Source organism: Patella vulgata, chromosome 3 (assembly GCF_932274485.2).
Source record: "Patella vulgata chromosome 3, xgPatVulg1.2, whole genome shotgun sequence".
NCBI classification, from domain to species: Eukaryota; Metazoa; Mollusca; class Gastropoda; family Patellidae; genus Patella; species Patella vulgata.
Window position 1 is genome coordinate 65,672,080 of NC_065881.2, and position 22,986 is coordinate 65,695,065.

Here is a 22,986-nt window from a genome sequence, read left to right on the forward strand (position 1 = left end):
AAATGACCTAATTTGTTTCAAGTGAGCATTGAAACCTCCTTCTACGCTTGGGTGACAGAACATTGATTCTGTACTTGATCAGGTACATTTTCTGTGTAATCGGCTAAAATCATCTATAGACATGGTGCTCTATAACCTGACCTGAATGTATAATTAAGCTTTTAGAGGAGAAAAAGATACTTCCAAGAACTCTTGCTTGTCACATTTTATGATCTTTTATCTCTTAATAAATTGCCATTCTTTTGTAATATGAAGACATTTTACACCTTACTGGTTTTTCTCACAGAGTACATGAGGCTTTTATTGATTGCTTTAATAGGAGGTTTCTTAATGAACCTGAACCTTTGTAATAAAACTTGACTTTTATGCAGTTCCTTTATCTTTTTTTATATATAAAAATGTTAATTGTTTTATTGATACCATAAAAGCAAAATTTAGAACAACTTAAAATATTTTGCACTTGTTTTAGTTAATGAAAGGAAAGATGAAATTTTGCAAAATGTATATTATAAACAATTGATATGGTGACTAGAAAATCATTAGTAATGCTTGGGATGTGTACAATATTTAAACTATTTTGATAATTCCTTGATATAGAGATGAATTATGGATTATAAAGAACAGAATATTGATCATACTCAAATCATAGAAAAAAGGTCACTTTCTTTTTTAAATTTAGCCTGTATCTTTTTTTGCATTTTTTTGTGAATAAAAATTTTGAAATATGATATATAGAGCCTTATTGCTCATAATATGACAGGTCAAGACTGATGAGCGCTTTTTATCCACCCACATTTTCATGTGGACATATATTGTCGTCGCCCCTGTCCGTCCATCCGTCCGTCTACAATTTGTTTGTGGACACTCTACAATTTTTATCCGATTTTGACGAAACTTTAAATATAGGTCTATCTCCAAAAGATATTTGCATATATATCAGAACATAACTTCATGGATTGTGGCCCGGGATTGTACGAAAAGTCACGTTTTTAGCTTATGGAGACTCTAGGGGTCACAATGTTCACCCGATTTTGATGAAGCTTGAAATACATGTTTATAACCCAAAGATCTTGGTTCCTTTCGATATTCGCGCATATCAGATCATATCTTCCTGAATTATCGCCCCTGATTGTACGAAAAATCGTGTTTTTAGTTTGTGGTCCCTCTAGAGGTCACAATTATTATCAGATTTAAAAAAACGTTTGAATATATCACCTTTGCTCTGTATTGTTGGTAGAGTTGAATTTCGTGAAAATCAGACGAAAACTGCCCGACAAAATGGACACCCCACTCCGCAAATTTGGATTCGATTTTGATGAAACTTGAAATGCATGTTTATAACCTAAAGATCTTGGTTACTGTTGATATTTGTGCATATCGGATTGTAACTTCCAGAAATATGGCGCCTGATTGTATGAAAAATTGTGTTTTTAGCTTTTGGTTCCTCTAGAGGTCACAATTATTATCTGATTTAAAAAACGTTCGAATATATCACCTTTGCGCTGTATTGTTGGTTGAGTTGAATTTCATGAAAATCAGACGAAAACTGCCCGACAAAATGGCCGCCCCACTCCACAAATAGTGTAAACATCTGGTATCAAGGTTGTGGACCCTCTAGAGGTCAGAATTTGGATTTGATTTTGATAAAACTTGAAATGCATGTTTATAACCCAAAGATCTTGGTTACTGTTGATATTTGTGCATATCGGATCGTAACTTCATCTAGTATATCATGGTTGTGGACCCTCTAGAGGTCACAATTTTGATCCGATTTTGATGAAACTGGAAATACATGTTATAACCCACAGATCTTGGTTCCTGTCAATATTTGCGCATATCGGATCGTAGCTACCAGAATTATGGCCCTTGATTGTACAAAATGTAGAGGTCACAATTTTTATCCGATTTATAAAAAAAACTCTGAATATATCACCGTTACACACTAAGATCTTGGTTCCTTTTGATAATCGCGCATATTCAAACATAACTTCCCGGATTATGGCCCCTGATTCTTCGAAAAAAACAGATTTTTAGCTTACGGATTCTCTCAAGGTCACATTTTTTTTTCCGATTTTAAAAATTGTTTAGATATATCACCATTCCACCATAATGAAGGTTGAATTTGAATTTTGGGGAAAATTGAAATGGAAATGGCTGATCTTTGTACGTAAATTGTGTAAAAGTATATAATACGAAGGTAGTTGACCCTCTAGAGGTCACAATTTTTATCCAATTTTGATGAAACTTAAAAAACACTTTGTTTCAAAGATCTCAGTCCCTTTTGATATTTGTGCATTTTGGACTATAACTTTCTGGATTATTGCCCCTGATTGAACAAAAAATCGTGTTTGTTTTTAGCTTATTCTCTATCCATTCCATCTCTTGCAAAATGTGGTCATATCCTACCTGGCAGCCGCTGGTTATCATAAAGATCTTGGTTCCTTTTGATAATGACACATATTGGTAGTGGGCCTAATAGTAACAGACTGAAACTTCAGTATTTCGATCTACTTGGTTATCCACTAACATGACATTTTCTGGTCCACTAATAAGAGGTCATGGTAATAAAGAGAAACATATTCTCTAACAAGTCACAAATTTGCGACTAATAGTTTAATGTATGTCTTCGAGGGGAAAATAAATGTGTTATAAGGTTCATTTTAGTCATCACTTACGATTAATTTTTTCAAGATGGCTAGTGACTAGTCATCATGTGGCTTAATATAATGCATTATTGTATTCAAAAATATACAATGTGGAAATACATATCTCTGTGTCCTTATTTGAGATCATGTTGAAAAAAAAAACCCAAGCGATTTGTTATCATCTATTTTTTGTCCCCCGCCTTTCGAAGAAAGCAGGGGACTATTAAAATGTGTTCGTCCGCCTGTCTGTCCATCCGTCTGTCTGTCCGACACACTTTTTGGGACACACACACAATAACCCTCCTTCTAATTGACCTAGAATGTTCAAACTTGGTGTAGGTGTTTATTAGGTCAATGCCTTGATGGAGTTCGAAGATGAGCATTTTCTGCTTAGGGTAAGCAGAGATAAGCAATTTGATTGGTTGATGCTTTGGGACACAATAACTTTAGTTCTAATAATTAAGTGAGAGCGATGCATTACATGTTTTTTCCCATTCTCTTGTCTTAATTTTCCTCAAAGTATTTGCATGTAAATATTGTTTGTTTGAATAATTAGAGTTACATCTCTTTAATTTATTGTGAGCCAGCGTCTTACTCTACCCACAGGGTCCATAATCCAAGAAGTTATGGTCTGAAACGCCTGAACATCAACAATTTCATCCAAATCAAAATTGTGACTTATATAGAGGGTCAACAATCTTCGTGAGGGTCCACAAGCTAAAGATGTGATTTTTTGTACAATCAGGGGCCATAATTTTGAGAACGCTGTCTAGTTTTTATACGCCCACATTGAAATGTGGTCGTATATTGTCATCGCCCCCATCCGTCCGTCGGTCCGGCGTCCACAATTGCTTGTGGACGCTCTAGAGGCTAAAGTCAATATCCGATTGACTTCAAATTTATACACAGTGTTTAAGGCCATGAGACAAAGAAGTCTATTCATTTTCAGTGAAATTTCGATAATTACTGTCACAGTTATGGCCCTTGATCACTTTGAAAAATCTTGTGACGCTGTAGAGGCTAAAGTTATCATCCGATTGGCTTCAGATTGATACACAGAGTTTAAGAGCTTGAGACGAACAAGTATATTGATTTTCAATGAATTTTTATGACTTGAACAGCTAAATCCATGATATTAAAAGTTTTGTATACTAAACGTTGTATACTGAACTTTATAAAGACCAAACAAATTCTAATGGTTTTCTGATAATTACTTCATGAGTTGTTACTCTTAATCAGATTTTAGTGTATTATAAATGTTTCATTACCGAAAGAAGTAAAAATATGCGACAACACTTGTTGACTGCCCGGACGATTTAGCTGCTGTGGCCGTATGTTTCGTTGCCTGGCAACCTATCTTATTTAAAGTTACACAAAGATTCAATAAAATAGACTTAAATGTGTACATGTTTATGTCACTTTGTGAAACAGTCCATCTTGCTACATGTAATTATCATGTTGAAATATGTATGAACTAGCTTGTGAAACAAATGTTATCTATAAGGGTATATTAATTAAGTACATGTATTATAACTACATTGTACTATAAATTATATAAAGCCTTATATCCATTTGATAATTAAATTGTTACATGTGCATATGGCTAATTGGACGTCTTTCTATAAGTATAGTGTTACTATATATACATTTGTTGATAATTTTCATAGATGGTGCAGACACAATTGTCATTATTGATGCCTTTTTCTTGTCAAAACTTCCAACAGTGACAATTCAGTTCAATACAAAGTAATTTGACTAAAATTTCAACATTTTCTTTTTTTATCATCTATTTTTGAATTATTATAGCAAGAATGGCCAACTCTTCATTAAACACTTAACTAATGTAACTTTAAATAAGAGGATTAAAAAGATAAAAGCATTGAATTGATAATCATTTTATTTTTTTACAAGTTTTTGTCCCCCGCCTTTCGAAGAAAGCAGGGGACTATTAAAATGGGTTCGTCTGTCTGTCTGTCTGTCTGTCTGTCCGTCTGTCTGTCCGTCACACTTTTTGGGACACAATAACTCTCTTCCTAATTGAGCTAGAATGTTCAAACTTGGTGTATGTGTTTATTAGGTCAATGCCTTGATGGAGTTCGAAGATGAGCATTTTCCGCTTAGGGTAAGCAGAGATAAGCAATTTGATTGGTTGATGCTTTGGGACACGATAACTCTCTTCCTAATTGGGCTAGAATGTTCAAACTTGGTGTATGTGTTGATTAGGTCAATGCCTTGATGGAGTTCGAAGATGAGCATTTTCCGCTTAGGGTAAGCAGAGATAAGCAATTTGATTGGTTGATGCTTTGGGACACGATAACTTTTAATTGAGCTAGAATGTTCAAACTTGGTGTATGTGTTTATTAGGTCAATGCCTTGATGGAGTTCGAAGATGAGCATTTTCCGCTTAGGGTAAGCAGAGATAAGCAATTTGATTGGTTGATACTTTGGGGCACGATAACTCTCTTCCTAATTGAGCTAGAATGTTCAAACTTGGTGTATGTGTTGATTAGGTCAATGCCTTGATGGAGTTCGAAGATGAGCATTTTCCGCTTAGGGTAAGCAGAGATAAGCAATTTGATTGGTTGATGCTTTGGGACACGATAACTTTAGTTCTAATTAAGTGAGATTGATGAAACTTGGTGTATAGTTTCATTACAGTAATACCTTGACTAAGTTTGATAATGAGCATTTTCTGCTCAGGGTAAGCAGAGCGATACGCAATTTGATTGGTCGAGACTTTGGAAAACAATAACTCTCCTACTTTGATTGTCCCCCGCCTTTCGAAGAAAGCAGGGAACTATTAAAATGGGTTCATAAAAGCATCAATTGAGCAATTCCAATACAATCCAATACAATGAATATAGGCAAGGTAAATAAACAAATAAATGGAAAAAACAAATTGAAAAAGAAACTATTATAAATTAATTAAATATGTAGTATGCAATAATGAATTGACATTTAATGACAGAAAGAAAACAGTGAACTTTGCACAACTTGCAGCAAGATGGAAAATAGACCCGTTGATACAACCAAACTCTAGATCTGTAGGCATAGAGCATGTTTTCCCCTTAATATGCTATAATTATTCCATCAAAAACATTGTATGCTTAGACTATAAGTAAAGATATACTGTTTGATTGTTCAATACTTTGTAAAAGATAATTTGTGATAAATTTATATGTGTCCTCTAATTATTTTCCTATTTCGGCGGGGGACATCAGCCTCACTGTTGGCTTGTTAATCTAATGATATGGTTGAAGAAATCCAAGTCGACTGATTAAATGTAAATTTGTACTTGTATATTAGATGATTAAAAAATCCACCTGCGTCAGCTTTTGATCATCCTACTACTCAGATTCACCGACTTGTCTAGTCTCTGCTGCCTTTTTGTTGCTGTTCCCGCTCTCACTTATATATTCAAAGAAAAATACTTTTTACATAATTAAAAAATAATTTGAATTTCTTTACAAATATGTATTGTTTCAACAAATTAAATGGATGATTTATCCCATATGAACAAGATTTGAGGTGTAAAATTCTGTCAGTCTCTTTAATCTGTAATAGATTTTGGTGATTAAGTTATTTAATTTGGTTATTTGTTCTTGTGGTAGTTTACCTGGTAACTTTCAATCCCAAACTGTCGAAATGCTGTTGCTTTGTTCTAGACACCGATCAACTGGCGTTAACAAGCCTGTCTAGTACAGATTTGTCTTTTCTATTGATTTCATTAATAATTGATTTATTAAAACATCTCTGAAAAAGTTCAGAATGTCATGAACTAGTTAAAGAACGTTTAAAATAAATGAATTTTGGTACTAATTCAGTGGTGCCAGCCATTTTTATACGTCCACATTCATAATGTGAACGTATTATGCCGTCGCCCCTGTCTGTGTGTGTGTGTATGTATGTATGTGTGTGTGTGTGTGTGTGTGTGTGTGTGTGTCTGTGGTTCGCCTACAGGGCGCAATTCTTCATGGATTTTCTTCAAACTTGGTATACTTATTCCTTATACCCCAAGGAAGATCCCTATTGTTTTTGGTGCATGCCCGACCCCCCGGGGCAGAGCCACGCCCATTTCTAGTATTTGTTTGTTTGTCGTCTACAGGCCACATTTCTTAACTAATAATCTTGAAACTATGCATACTTATTCTTTGTACCCTAAGGAACATCCCTATCGTTTGGGGTGCATGCCCGACCCCAAGGGGCAGAGCCACGCCCACTTTCTTTTCTTTGTATGTCTGTGTGTCGCCTATAGGCCACAATTCTTAATCAATCGTCTTGAAAATTTTTCATATGAATTGCTTATACCCTAAGTATGATCCCTATTGTTTTTGGTGCATGCCCGACCCCCAGGGGCAGAGCCACGCCAATTCCTTATATTTATTTATTTGTTTGTCATCTACAGACCGCATTTCTTAACGTATCATCTTGAAACTATGTATACTTATTCTTTGTACCCCAAGGAACATCCCTATCGTTTGGGGTGCATGCCCGACCCCAGGGGCAGACCCACGTCCATTTTCTTTTCTTTTTATGTCTGTGTGTCGCCTATAGGCCACAATTCTTAATCAATCGTCTTGAAAAATTTTCATATGAATTGCTTATACCCTAAGTATGATCCCTATTGTTTTTGGTGCATGCCCGACCCCCAGAGGCAGAACCACGCCCATTCCTTATATTTATTTATTTGTTTGTCATCTACAGACCGCATTTCTTAACGTATCAACTTTACATACTTATTCCTTATACCCTAAGGATGATCCCTATTGTTTTTGGTGCATGCAAGCCTCCCCGGGGCAGAGCCACGCCCATTTTTTGTATTTGTTTGTTTGTCGTCTACAGGCCACATTTCTTAACGTATCATCTTGAAACTTTGCATACTTATTCTTTGTACCCTAAGGAACATCCCTATCGTTTTGGGTGCATGCCCAACCCCCAGGGGCAAAGCCACGCCCATTTTCTTTTTTATGTCTGTGTGTCGCCTACAGGCCACAATTCTTAATCAATCGTCTTGAAATTTTTTCATATGAATTGCTTATACCCTAACGATCATCCCTATTGTTTTTTTACCCCCAGGGGCAGAGCCACGCCCATTTTCTTTTCTTTTTATGTCTGTGTGTCACCTACAGGCCACAATTCTTAATCAATCGTCTTGAAAAAATTTCATATGAATTGCTTATACCCTAACGATGATCCCTATTGTTTTTGGTGCATGCCCGACCGCCAGGGGCAGAGCCACGCCCATCCCTTATATTTATTTATTTGTTTGTCATCTACAGATCGCATTTCTTATCGTATCACCTTGAAACCTAGCATACATATTCCTTCTATCCTAAGGAACATCCCTATTATTAGTGGTGAATACCCAACACCCAGGGGCAGAGCTACGCCCATTTTCTTTTTTTATGTCTGTGTGTCACTTGCAGACCGCATTTCTTAATCGATCATCTTGAAAACTTTTTTATACTTATTCCTTATAGCCTAAGGCTACTTTTTATACTTATTCCTTAATCCTAAGGCCGACCTCTATTATTATTTTTGGTGCATGCTCGACCCCTTGGGACAGAGCCACGCCTAACGTTTGTGTGTCCTGTGTTTTGCCTACAGACCGCAATTCTTAACAGATCCTTTTGAAACTTTGCATACCTATTCGAAACGTCATGCTTTTAGAATAAAGACATCGATTGTTTTAAAATAAAAATTGTGTTCTGTTAATGTGAACGAAGTGTTAAACTGATAGCAGTCCTACAACCCAGTTTTATTTCACAGACCCTCAATGCAAACTGGACCATATCAAACAAAACAGGAATGTGGACGTATATTGCTGCGTTAGCGATGCTCTTGTGTCAGATGCAACTAAAATCGTTATTTTAATGCCTGGGATTTAATATTGTTAAGAATTCCATCCAATTTGTTCAACAGTGATAAAAAAAATAGTTAAATTTGCCTGGATAGTGGTGTGTCCCCTTTGAATTCCATCTAATGTAATTGACAATTTAACACATTTTACGACCTCTGTCCATTCTCAGTCAACATCCAATGGCCTACCATTTAAATGACTCCTGGCAAGTGTGTAGCTTTGGGGTTACAGATGTACATGTACTTATAATTCTATTGGCCATTGATGTCAAATAACAAAAACAGAAGTAGACAGAATCATCCTGTAACGGCTGTAACTCCCACATTGGAAGCGGTAGGTCAACGTCACCAGGCCATTATTACTCGCTGGTAAAAGCTGCCCCTATATACCAAATTTCAGCCTATGGATAGCCCTTGTATAGCCACTGACCCTGAACAGACAGGCAAACCACAGTCACAAATATTAGTATAGATTTGGAGGAATTTGAATAATTCAGTAAATCTCTTGCCAGCAACTTTTCATCATATCATCAATGGAGAATGTTTAGATAAATTTTAAAAGAATAAAAATGTGACAGCCTTGTTTACGATGGATTTTTTTGATTAAAAAAAATTTCTTGCTTTATTGAAAGATATTTTTGTTTCGTAAAGCATATCCTAAAACATAAATCTTAGCAATTGACTTAATATTATGTAAAATTATACCAGAGATTTCTTTCATAATTACCACAGAATTTGTGTACTTCTTCGTTGAAAGTACATTCATTTAAATCCTTGCCCATATTGCTTCAAACAAGAAAGACAATCATTAAAAAAATATTGAATGAATCTTGTCGTTTGAACAGAGCGTCATGAATTCTTGTTAATAAATGGCGTAATGTTGCTTCAGGAAATGATTTTGTGTGACATGCATTTGGGATTAGACATCTAATAGAAGAAATGATTTTCTAGATATAATTAGGGACTTATCTTTCCCTAATGGCCTAAATTAGATGCTCATCCAATATTAGGATCAATAAAACGGTGATATTATTTTACAACGTTGTGGACTTGCATGGTACAGAACTACTGATACACTAACAAGCTGTATTCATGTACCCTATCGCAGGGCTGGTTTACAAAAAATGTTACATTAATGGTAGTAATGCCATAGTAACCAGAGTTGAGTAGAGTCGCAGTGTTAATTCTCATTTGAAATTAATCATTTCAGCTTTTTTTATGTAGTAATACCCATTACATAACAAAACAACAGACATTAATATTTTAGCCAATGATTTATAGATGAATGTATTTTTATATTGGTAGCTCATATACCCATACAGTGATAAGGTCAGCAGAAAACAAGCTGTCTGCCATTGTGGAGCTTGATTGTGATAATAGGTTTTGAACTCAGTTTGACAGTAGTGATGGTAGTATGGTGACAATATGGTGGCAAGGGATACTAGAGGTTAGAACAGTGTGATCCAGAAGGATTGAATGTAATTGCATTATTGATTATCTGAAGCTGCATGTTCACTAGTAAGTATATTTTATTGATTATTTTTGTTCACTAGCTCTGAAATTATTTTAACTTCTTTGATCTGGAAGAATAGTGGATGTATATACCGATATAAGTGTATTATTGAAATATGTTTTGTAATGGATTGAGATTCTAGTAAGTTGTAGATGACTTACAAGGACAGCAGTTTACATGTACATTGTATATTCATGTAAGTATTTGTATACACGTTTTTCAAGTAGGATGTAACTGTATATGTATTTTTACTTAGATTGCATGTTTCAATTACGTATTTAAACCGGATTTTGCGTGTCTTATATTGCATATCTTTGTTATTGGCGGTGTTGCATGAAAGGGATATTTAAAGATTACTGTAGAAAAAGGTCTAATAAATGATACACAGTGAATAAAAGGACAATTTTTACACAGTATAGAAACTTGACACTTGGTTGGCTAACATCCAGACATCATATATTATGAATGGAAACTTCTGTCATGCATATCCGTTTCATATACTACCCAAGTATGATAAACTTATCAGTGTGGTATACTAAACATAACTTTAAAGATGTTACGCCTATATAAATATTTGGTTCTTTGTTCGTGGTTTATGTGCAACATCACATGCGTACATAGGCTGCTGTGTTTTATAATGGCTGATATTGCAACAGCAAATGTTTTTGTAAGGTTTTAGTGGGACTCCCAACACATAATTATTGAAGTTTGTTATGTTGTTGTGGTTAAAGGACCCCAAGGCAGTAAGATTTGAATAGTTTGCTGTGACTATTCTTTGTAGTTTAATCCAGGTATTTATTTTATCTCAGATAATTACTGACAAGGATAAACATCATTTAACTTGCGGCTAAAACTGAAGTGTTCTGAATGCAGACTTGTTAAAATTTCAGTAATCACATTGCTCAAATTTCTTCTTGGTCTAGTGATAACTATTTTTGGTAGATGTTAGTCAGTTACAATCAGAAAAATAAGGTGGCTCTCAATTCGGGTACTCTCCGTTCCAGAAGTTTCTCAGGATTTGGGGTCTTTTCCAATACATTGTATTTGGATAGTTTTGTATTTTCAGTCATTCTATTTGTACCTGCATCCCAACATTATATCGGTTGAGGTACATTGTATGTGTATTCCTACCTAGTAAGAACAGGGTACCATCATCTGAAGGATTGGAAAGTCCATTCAATACTAGACCTTGGCTTACACTCTTATTATATTGCTCTTAAATATTAACCATCAAGAGGTGATACAGACTACATTTTGAGTAATGTTACATCAGAATTAAGAATTTGATTGGGCGAATTTGATAAGTGATGGGGAAAGCGCTATAGGATCAGTTTTTATATGCCCACATTGAAATGTGGTCGTATATCGTGTTGCCCTATCGCTCTGGTGTCCACAAGCTCTAGAGGCTAAAGTTAATATCTGATTGACTTTAAATTGTTTAAGGTTATAAGACGAAGAAGCCTATTGATTTCGGATAATTACTGCCAGAGTTATGGCCCTTGATCACTTCAAAAAATCTTGTGGACGCTCTAGAGGCTAAAGTTAATATCCGATTGACTTTAAATTTATACACAGTGTTTAAGGTCATGAAACGAACAAGTATATTGATTTTCAATGAATTTTGATAACTTGAACAGCTAAATCCATGATAATAAATATTTCGTATACTAAATGTTAGCATGGGGCAGAACTTTATAAAAACCAAACAAATTCTAATGATTTTCTGATAATTACTTAATGAGTTGTTACTCTTAATCAGATTTTAAAGTTTCATTACTGACTACCGGACGATTTAGCTGCTGTTGGCGTATGTTTCGTTGCCTGGCAACCTATCTTTTGTTTTGACAGATTACGCACAAATGAACTTGTTTACAAATTTTAATTGCCTTACTGTGATGACGATGGATCTCAAAAATTGATTACATGTTAAAACTGAAATTATCTGTCGACATGGTATTTTCATCAAGGCAGATTGGCATCCTCCAAAGTAAAGCAATACATAAAATCCTTGAAATTAACAATTTTGTGTTTAGTCCAAATTAAAGCAGCCATACTTGGATGGACAATAGATACACCTTTGAAATGTGGTACCAGTAATGTTTTGGGATAGGATCATTGTTGGTCAGTAGAACTATATTAGTTAGAACCATATTGCTCAACATTTCATGCCGTTCTTTTCTTAACAATCATCAATGCTGTAAAAGTTTAAGCGATAATACATTTTAAGAAAAGTGACACATGTAAACAAAAGCCAGTATAGTTTAAGATTAGCTATGATTTGATACACAAATTTCAAATAGCCAGAAAAAATTTTAATATCTTTTAAGGGAAATAAATATTTACTTGACTTTGGACATGATGGTAATATATATAAATCATCTATTATTTTCATGAATGACCTCAAACATTAATGGCTGATCTCCCCTGTTTATTCTGTTGGTAATGACTGTGAGTTGTAATCTTGTATCTGATAGCTTATAATTGTTTAGTTAGTTGATGAAGATGAAGAATGGTTGGGGATAAATTGTATCAACAATAGGCTGAAATCAATTTCTGTAACCATCAATATAAAACAAGACATAGGCTAGACAGTATTTCCTGTGAGATTAATAGAATGACTGCAAACTGGAAACTCGGATTGCAGTCTGCTGATCAAATCATTCATGCCAATTGATTAAGGTATGAAATCAGAATCTGTGTACACAAAAAAAATATGACCTGATGAAATAAAATAAATTGTTTATATTGATTGAATACTTATATATTTGTTTGATTATGATATATATTTTTATGAAATACTTCTGAATTTTCAGAAGCTCGAGGGGAGCCACGGTGGCTAGGTGGTTAAGACGCTGGCTCGCTAGCCTGGAGGTCGGGTGTTCGATCCCTGCATTGGCCTAGAAAGTTCATCCTAATTTTCCGACGTGGTTTCCCCTTGTCAATGGTGCAGAACGGACAGCTGTCTAGTCCTTCGGATGAGACAAAAAACAAAGTCCCTGTATACATTGGAATGCACATAAAAGATCCCTTGGCAGTTGGAATTCGATATAAGAGTAGGCAATAGTGCCAGTGCCCGGGCAAAATTTCCCTCATAGCACACTGTATGGCGTATGCCCGTCTTCATTAGCCCAGTATAGGAGCAGAACAGTAGGACGTTAAACCCCATTGCATTTCATTTCATTTCAGAAGCTGGATTAATTGTATAATACAGCACCTGTATCTTTTTATACACAGATATTAAAATGTGGTCATATGTTGGCATCATCACTGTCTGTCTGTTGTCATGAGATAAATAAGATGCTTGATTTCTCATAATTACTGGGAGAGTTATGGCCCTTGATCAATCTCGAAAATCTTGTGGAAGCTCTAGAGCAGTGGTTCTCAACCTTTTTTAGCCAACGGCACACCTTGGAACACATGAAAAAATAGCGACACACCTGGTTAAATATATATGAAAAATATTTGAATTTTGCAAAATAAAAACATGGCAAGTCATAGACGACATACAACCGTAGACACATAGAATGACTCAAACTAAATAAAGAACATACTTTATTGCAGTGTTTCAAATTTCATCAGTTAAATAGCTGGCTTCTTTAGTGAGAAATTTTCTTAGTGTGCTGTTCAAAATTTTGCGGCACACTTAGGAAGATCGCGTGGCACACCTATGTGCCGCATCACACTGGTTGAGAATCACTGCTCTAGAGCCTAAAGTTATCTGAATTGACTTGAAATTTATGCACAGAGCTCATGGTAATGAGATAAAGAAGCCTATTGATTTCTTTGTAGATGCTCTAGTTTACAAGGACTTCAAATTGATACTCATTGTTTGTGTTCATAAAATGAAGAAGCGTATTGATTTTCTTGTGGACACCTTACAGAAAATATTAATATCTTTCAAATAGTGAAATAAATATTTGCTTGACTTGGGAGTTTGGACTGAAAAATGTCTTTAGGCATGATTTCTGTGTATGTTATTGTATTTTGAAAGGATATAACTTATTAGATACAACATGATGAATTGGGGAGAGGAAAGTTAAGTCTAGTATATGAATATGGTGGTATAATTATCTAATCAGTTAGCTGATCATGTGTTGTAAGTCTCAGAAATTAATTCTAGCTATAAATGTTCGGAGAAACTATTGATTTTTCCATTTATATGTGCATTAAACAGTATACAAATCTGTGAATGTACATGCAAGAAAACATGTACGTAAGATCAAATATAGGTGCTTTTCGTGAGTAGACTGGACATTTTTAATATAGTGATAAGTAGCAAATCATGAACAATTTTCTGTGTACTTCTCTGCTTAACAGTTTTTACGCAAATAACACAATTGCCTTATTGACATGTAATTCCAAAGAGTGTGGCCTAAAACACATGTTTTAGAAGTATATTTTGGGTTAAAATGTCCACAAAAATGTCTAATGTGCATGCATCTGAAAACTTATTCTTGTATGATGTTTTTGATTTTAAACTTAAATATTTTAACAGAGGACACATAGTCATAAAGTTAATCCTAAGAGAGATATTTTATAATCACATTCAAATGGAACATCTGCTGCAAACCCGTGACATTTATTTAATCATAAATAGGCATACATGTACTTAATTTTGGATTTTAAATTGACCCATTTTATTATATGCCCACATTTCATATAGTGTTGTCACCCTATCCACAAGGTTGTATGTGACAAGGAGTAGGGTCGCCTGTCCAACCTCGTGGGTTTTCTCTGGGTCCTCCAGTTTCCTCCCACTGCTAAAGACCCCTAGTTTGTGTCGAGTGGACGTTAAACCCCATTTCTCTCTCTCTCTCTCTCTCTCTCTCTCTCCCCTGTCCACAAGTCTGTCTTAAATTTCATTATCTCTTTCTTGGTATCACTCTGGAGACAACAGAAATCATAGGATCATTTTAATATTTTAATTGGTTGTTCAGCTTATTAAAAGGAAGGCATCTATTGATATTGAATGATTATTCCAGGAGTTACAACCCTAGGTTTATGAACCCTGGTTTACATTTCACAGTCAATGTGATTGAATCATTTTAAAATACAGTTATATTTTGAACAATTTTCCAGAATTACTCTTAGAATTGCTCCCCTTGATTTATGAACCCTATTAATACTTTATATGTCACATATGTTACATAATAATCATAATATCTCTTTTGCGATGAATAAGTTCTTAATTTCTAAATCATCAATAAAAGAGAACTAAATTTTATTCACTTGTAATATACACAACTAAAAACAGTTGTTTATGTAACTGTAATTCGTGGCTTACTGTACTCCAAACATTAGAGGGTTCGAGTCTTAAGATTTCTATTTAATTGCCTAACTATAGACACTCTGAATTTAAATTTGCTGTTAAATTGGACGCATTCAAGAACACAATATTTTTTTATACAACTTTTACAAAGTACAATTGTGTGCCCAAATTTTCCCAGCATTTGGTGCCCAAAATGGGTGGGCGGCCGCCCCCCCCCCAGCCCCCCCGAGCTCGTACGCCTATGCATGTACCATCCTATTGAAAGGTCTCTTATTCCATTTCTGTACATGGAATGTTACTATATTAAGAATGGATTTTAAGTTAGATATGTAATATTTGAGATTTTTAGAATTTTACTTTACAGCATGCAATATTGGTCTTAATTTTTTGTCCAAATCTTTATGCAGAGACATGAACGTTCATGCCAACATGAAATTGATCATGAGAGTAATGTAATGTAAGACATTCAGGAATTCTTGCTTTGGTGTTTATTCAATTATACATAAAGCTGTCATCATGTGTAATAGGACGTTATTCAATTGGTACAACATACAACTCAATTACACAATGTAGTTTGCTAGAGTTACAAAACTTCAATCTGTAGACCCATTCAAACACTACCAGTCCTCACACAGGAAATTTTATCTCTACAGTGCAGCATCTCAGAATTACAGCATCTACAGCATCTCAAAGTTGTATACGTTTTATATTGGGGACTAGTAATAGTAGAAATCGATTTCACTCACCTCATATATAACTTCTTGACCGCTTACATAAATGTTAGAATCCTCATTATTAATTATAAAAATATGTGTTATGAAAGATGATAGAATATTGTTCAGCTAGGAGATATAGGTAATTGTATTTTATTGCACATAGTATATAGTTATTTATGATAATACCTAGAATACAATTTGTACTCATTCTTATTGTTGTGCATGTTCATATTGTACATGGGGGGTTGGATGGCGAATGGTTAGCACGCGTGTGCTTTATCATCATACCTGTCATTGAGTCAATTGGCGTGATTTCGAATCCCTGGTTGTACGTGACAAGGAGTAGGGTCGCCTGTCCAGCCTCATGGGTTTTCTCCGGGTCCTCCAGTTTCCTTCCACTGCTAAAGACCCCTACGCGCAAGCGAATTATTGAAATATAATTAAACCATATGTTAGTCCCAAAATGACCTAGTTTGTGTCAAGCGGACATTAAACCCCATTTGTCTCTCTCTCATATTGTATACACAGTCAACTAAGACATGGAAAAGTTAGTTGGGAGAACACTGGTTGCTCGACTTCAATGTCAGTTTTGTGGCCCAAGAAAAACCATTGGATTTTTCAAATCTCAAAATAACCGAAGTATTTTGTTGATGAGACATCAAACCCCATTCCATTCCATTTTATATACAGTCTCAAATATATACAGAATGGAAATTGATGGTTAATGGATTTGATATTCGATGGATGAAACAATCTTGAAACATTTTTCATTATCAACTCGGTAACTTTGAGACAGTGACTAAGAACCAATAATGAAATATACCAGAACTTGATTTGCTTGCCACTATATGGTAAATTTATAGTCAAGATTATTAAACAAGTCCAACATTAAGATATGTAGCAGAGGAAAAATTTAATAAAATACATGGTAAATAGAAATCTAATAGTAATTAGAAATTTGAATTCTCCAGTATTTCGACTTGTGAGAAAGGTCAGGATGATAAAACTATTGATAAAATTGGATCAATTTCTGTAGCAAAGATTAATCTTTGGAATCCAAATATAGGCAGATAAGGTTTTCATTGATGTTTGTTGATATATTAGGCAAATGTTTGTCTAGTAGGTTATGTTCATATTGAGATATAAATCGGCAGATGGTCAGCAATTAGTCCAAAAAGGTTTAAATGAAAATACTTCATGTAAATTAAAACAGTTTAGATGGTTCTGTTAAATTCCATTCTTGTGTTGGGTTCATTGGGGTATATGTAATGGTAAGGATATATGTTACCACCAAAGTGTAACATCTTGTCGCGTTATTTGTTAGTTGTTAAAGCCTGAGACTTGTGGACTAATTCAGTAGTAAACAGTGGTCATTTCATGATTTAGCAAACGTTATTTAGCAATATAAATGTAAACCCTAATATTGAATATTCTGTTTGTGACAAAATCCTTGCATAATCTGTCATTGATATATTAATTCTGTGCTAAGAATTATCTTCTCTGACCATTTTTAAACACCCACATGGAAATGTGGATGTATATAGCTGATTTGATTTCAGTTTAGCTGCACTTTCAATTTGGATTTACCATGAACAAATATTCAGTAACATTTCTGTCTCTGGTAAATAATTAACGGCACTGTTAGTGAATCAAGACTTTTCCATAGAGATTTGACATGATAGAAATCGCAATCTGCCATATAATTATTAGTGACATGTCTGACTGGAGCAGTGCTTTTTAATTCCCTCAGTATAACTATAGCTCCCATTAGTTATGAGTAAGAGAGGGAGCCAAGACGAGACAGGATATGCTTACTTTCTCTAAAATACCTGATACCACTTTACTTATTTATTTATGATAATGCTGATACTTCTATCTTGTGAGAACAATACTAGTTTACAATACTATTACTACTTGCAATGATAAGTATATATTCATAGATATTTGATTTGAATATGATTATTTTAGGACTGTCTAGCTGAAGTTATTCCAGTTTTTACCAATATTATTAAACATGCATTATGCAAGAGCAAAATCTGCTTATTACAAGTCTTTCTTTAGGCCTGAAATGTTATCTAAATTATCAATTAGACATTAATTAACTTATCCAGACCATAATAAACTCTCGATGTCAAGGCTAGCCTTCGATGTTGGCTGGATTAGATTCCTATATGCCGCTAACGGCCGTTGATAATTAAATCAGAAAAAGTGGATAATCGAGACTATGCTGTTTATATTAATGATTTTAGTAATGATGACCGAGACTATGCAAAAATTTCACTTGCTTCTTTCTCGGCTCATAGTGGATCAATTTGACTGAAATTTTTAGCAAATTACCTTTACACTATCTAGTTTTTAACTATTATAGCGAGAACTGCCATCTCTTTATCTTATCTCCCATAATGTATCTTTAATTCTTGTATATCATCCTCTACTATTCCCAACATTTTCAAACAAGCTTATGTTACCCCTTTAATTAAAAAGTCTACACTGGATCCTAATGTTTTTAAAAATTACAGACCTTCTTCTAACTTAAGTTTTACTTCTAAAATATTGGAGAAATGTATTGCTTCTCAGATAAAGGCCCATCTAGATGATAACTGTTTGTATGAGCCATTTCAACGTGCTTATGAACAATTTCACAGTACTGAAACAGCTTTAACCCGGGTTTCAAATGATATTTTAATGGAAATTGATAATAGAACATGTAAATTTTTAATTTTATTAGATTTATCTTCCATTCTTCTACGTAGACTTCAATTTAAATTTGGTATTTGTGGCTCTGCTTTAAATCTTTTAGAAAGCTATCTTGTGGGTAGAAAACAGTGTATTTTAGTTAATTGTAAATCGTCATCTGAATCTGTTTTGTCATCTGGGGTTCCTCAAGGTTCTGTTCTTGGTCCGATTTTATTTACCCTCTATACATCACCATTAGGTGATATTGTCAGAAAATATGGCCTCAGCTTTCATTTGTATGCCGATGATACTCAATTATATATTTCATTTACACCTAATTGTCCATTTTCTTTCAATTTATCAAAATTGCAACTTGAGAACTGTATTAGTGAAATTAGAAAATGGATGTCAAAGAACTTTCTAAAATTGAAGGATGATAAAACCGAATATGTGTATTTGTTATTAGGCTCAAGGCATCAATTATGTAAATTTGCACATGATAACCCCCCTGTTGTAATTGGTAATTGTGATATATTTTCATCTTATTCTGCTCGTAATATTGGTGCAATCTTTGATAGTTTTATGCTTATGGGAGCTCAAGTAAATAATATTTGTAAATTGTGCTATTTTAATATCAGAAATATAGGTAAAATACGCAAATTTGTAACTGTAGAGGCCACTAAATTACTTGTTAATTCTCTGGTCTCTTCTCGATTAGATAACTTTAATTCACTTTTAGTTGGTTTACCTTTAAAGCTTATAGATAAATTACAAAAAGTACAGAATACTGCAGCTAGACTTGTTACTTTAACTAAGAAATGTGACTACATAACTCCTGTTTTATATAATTTACACTGGTTACCTGTTAAATATCGAATTGATTTTAAGATTTTATTACTTACTTTTAAATGTTTAAATAATTTAGCTTCTGTTTACCTCTCAGATCTTTTAGAACTTTATACACCTGGCCGAACATTACGTACATCAGATAAACTACTTTTAAAGCCAAAAACTGTTCAATAGTCCCTTATGGTCAGCGCTCTTTTAGTTATCAAGCACCTGTTTTATGGAATAATCTACCATTTAGTTTAAGATGTTGTACATCTCTATATTCTTTTAAAAAACAACTTAGAACACATTTATTTAATCAGGCTTTTAACTGACTCTGTATACAATCGTTAACATGTCCATAATCTTGTTGTTTATTTATGATTACATTGTCACTTTGTAAAGTGCCCTTGAACATGTTATATGAAAGGGCGCACTATAAATATGCTGTAATAATAATACTACTAATGATAATAATGATCTGCTAGCACAGAGATGGCCAAATGTGACGCATTGGATGATTAGAAGTGGTACATTGCATCCCTGTGATAATAAAGTAAGGCTGTAAGCCTACCGGTACTCATTATTTTTAGCAAATTTGTTATTTTGCGCACATCCTTTTTAACCAATGTTATCTTATTTCACATTCATGTGTCTTTAGTTAAAAATATGATAAAGGATTCAAATATGTAATTTTGTTCTATTCAGTATGCGTTGACACATCTGATTTTATGTATTTAGAAATTGGTGCATGGTATGTAAATAAGTGGCAACAATCTTAAAATATAGGAATCACTTTGTCCATTAATAAGCTGTCAGATCTTCTCAGCACAATGGTTTCTATGTTGCTTAATGGATTTGAGCAAAGTGTGGAACAAAGTAAAGTGTTCCTATGGGATATACATAAACTAATATTGTCACATCTTTTCTGTCCTTCAGTCTTTATTTGTCAAATCTTCATGTTTCTCCTTTATATAGCCACTTGACACATAATGAGTTTTCTGTATGAAAATGTGTAGATTTGAAATTTATAATTGCTTCCAAATTCCAGTGTCATAGAAAAAAATGATGCCACAGTTTCAGTTGTATCTGAGTGAAAGTATCATTTAAACTCAATTGCAAAATATTCCAAAGTTTAGTATCTGTATACAGTTGAAATCTATAGGAGAAATATAGAACTTTAAAATGGAATACTATTCAACCAAAAGTGAGTAAAAATTACACCAAATTTCTTTTATTTGTTTCAATTGTTAGTAATTTTTATTTAACAGTGAATTTATTTGGCATTACATTTTGTTCGTTTTACCTTCTTATTGACTCATTAATTTATCAATAAACAAGAGATCTTTCTCATTTCTTTGAGAAGCTCTGGGATGTCAAAACTGATTGATGATTTCCTATGGGCACTAGTCTGAATTTCCATCTCTACTTAAAACTGAATCCTGTGACAAGAATGAAGAAAATGTTTATAAATGTCCTTGAATTGTCTCAATACAAAAGAAGAATTAAAACCACGCAGATTGGCTTTTCTCTGACACTAAGTATGGTCAATTTGCCATGGAACGATAGCTCTGTTTTGTAATTTGATGTCTTCTTAGCCTCGAGAGACAAGTAATAAAGATTGTCTCTGCTTATTGGAATGAAAATAAAGTTGTCTTAATTGAAGTTAATCCATTGAAGATTTTAAGCACGAATAGTAATTCATGATTGAAATAGAAAAAAGTGCATACATGTTTATTTAAAGGAACTGATTAAATTTTCTTGTAAATGCTGTAGTTGAATTCTGAATCAACTTGCATCTAGTTGCATGCAAAAAAGATAATACTGTTAAGACATTGTACTGGTATATTGATTGCAATATGGAGTGTAATCCTAAAAGAATGATATAACAGGATTAGACTATTTTGTTTGGTTTTGTGAATCATACATTTTGCAAATTCAAGGAAAAAAAAAATTTTTGTAACTGTCTTGTCTTCTGGAATTCTTACGGAAAAATGTGCTCAGCAAGAAGAAGCTTTCCAATCAGTCTGTTCTTGTTTTTTTTTTGACAAAATAAATGGTTTCTCATTTTACGTTTTATTGTGTGAATTTTCATAGATGATTTTTACATGTATAAAACCATGGGGATCAGGGCTGTCGGTAATTTTTCACAGTTGATTAGCAGCACTGCTAATCAAAAAGTCCAATCTTGCCAAATTTGATTAGCAAATTTAAAAATTGATTAGCAGTTTTTCAGTTTCAACATAAAACACCTAAATAAGAAGATATTACTTTAGCTCATAACAAATATGATTAGATTCCATTCTTACTATTCTTAGATTTTTTTAGCACTGCCACAAGTACTTGTGACAGTTTGTGAATGTGATGTAGACATTTAGTTAGGTCTTATGTCTGAAGCCAATTCTTAACAGTGACTTCCGAAGCCGCAATCATTTTAATTGTTATTTTTTGTTACGTTAGAAATCATCGTTAGAAAACAATTTCGTCTGCTTTTTATCGTGTATTGCTATTTTTGTTAAATCGGGCGCACTTCGATTAACTAGACACACACGATATTTTACGGGAATTTTTACTTTGATTTATCATTTTACAATACGTTAACATATATTTATTTTTTTATATTTTATTTACAATACGTGGGGGATACACTGGATTTATTTCTTTCAAAATGAATATGATATAATTACTTGATGTCTCGCAACGTGAGTGGTACTACTTGATTCCCTATTTCCGGTTTAATAGTCCCTATTCATAGAGTTATGTCCCTGTATTATATAGTACCGTATAATGAATTGTGTCTGGGTAGTTCGAGTAGAAAATGTCACTCAGAGAATTTAGTTTTGTTTATAAAATTTTATTCAATATTTTATACACGTTGAAAGTGTTCAGAAAGCCTTCTAGTCTTCAAATGTGTATTATCCTTGTGTTAATATCCAAAATGACAGGCATATTAATGATTCGCAGTTACTGCGAATCAAAAACTTTAGATTTTAATTTTTGATTAGCAACGGACAAAATATGTATCGCAAATTGCGCTGCGATACTGGTTGTCGGCAGCCCTGATGGGGATAGTGATAACATTGTGAGGTAGTCATGGTAGATGAGCTTCTTCTCTAAAACACTACATAGAATTTTCCTGTGTTGTCAGAAATCTTGAGATGGTGCCATGGAATATTCATACTATTGTCTTTAGTGCTCCTATGACTAGTCGGATAGCCGTAAACGGTTAGAACTGGACGGTTAAACGGTTTGAATTCAACGGTACGGTTATTCGGAGATGTCCCCCATTACACAGAGTTGTGTCTGATTATATTCCTCTTTATAACAAAACTTGCCCGTTGTCATTTTGATGTTTGAAAATCTTAGAATGTAACAGTCGTCCTACGATGTCGACTGCTAAAAAATAATACTATTAATAGCACTCGTCGTAGTCATACGGCAAAGTCAACGTTCTGACTTTAGCTATTGTTAATCCAATCT

At 33.9% G+C, this 22,986-nt stretch overlaps 1 protein-coding gene across 2 annotated transcripts in view; it reads left to right on the forward strand.

The window, feature by feature from the left end:
- LOC126816890 (ras-related protein Rab-27A) overlaps positions 1-22,986 on the forward strand; it is a 63,274-nt gene that overhangs the window by 9,054 nt on the left and 31,234 nt on the right. Inside the window, exon 2 of one of the 2 annotated variants that reach the window (XM_050543690.2) lies at positions 9,810-10,022. In XM_050543690.2, the coding sequence (XP_050399647.1) occupies positions 10,013-10,022 (10 nt within the window). In that variant the 5' untranslated portion in view covers positions 9,810-10,012. Of the gene's footprint in view, positions 1-9,809; positions 10,023-10,629; positions 10,809-22,986 lie in introns of those variants that run through there. The other variant, XM_050543691.2, reaches the window with a different exon arrangement.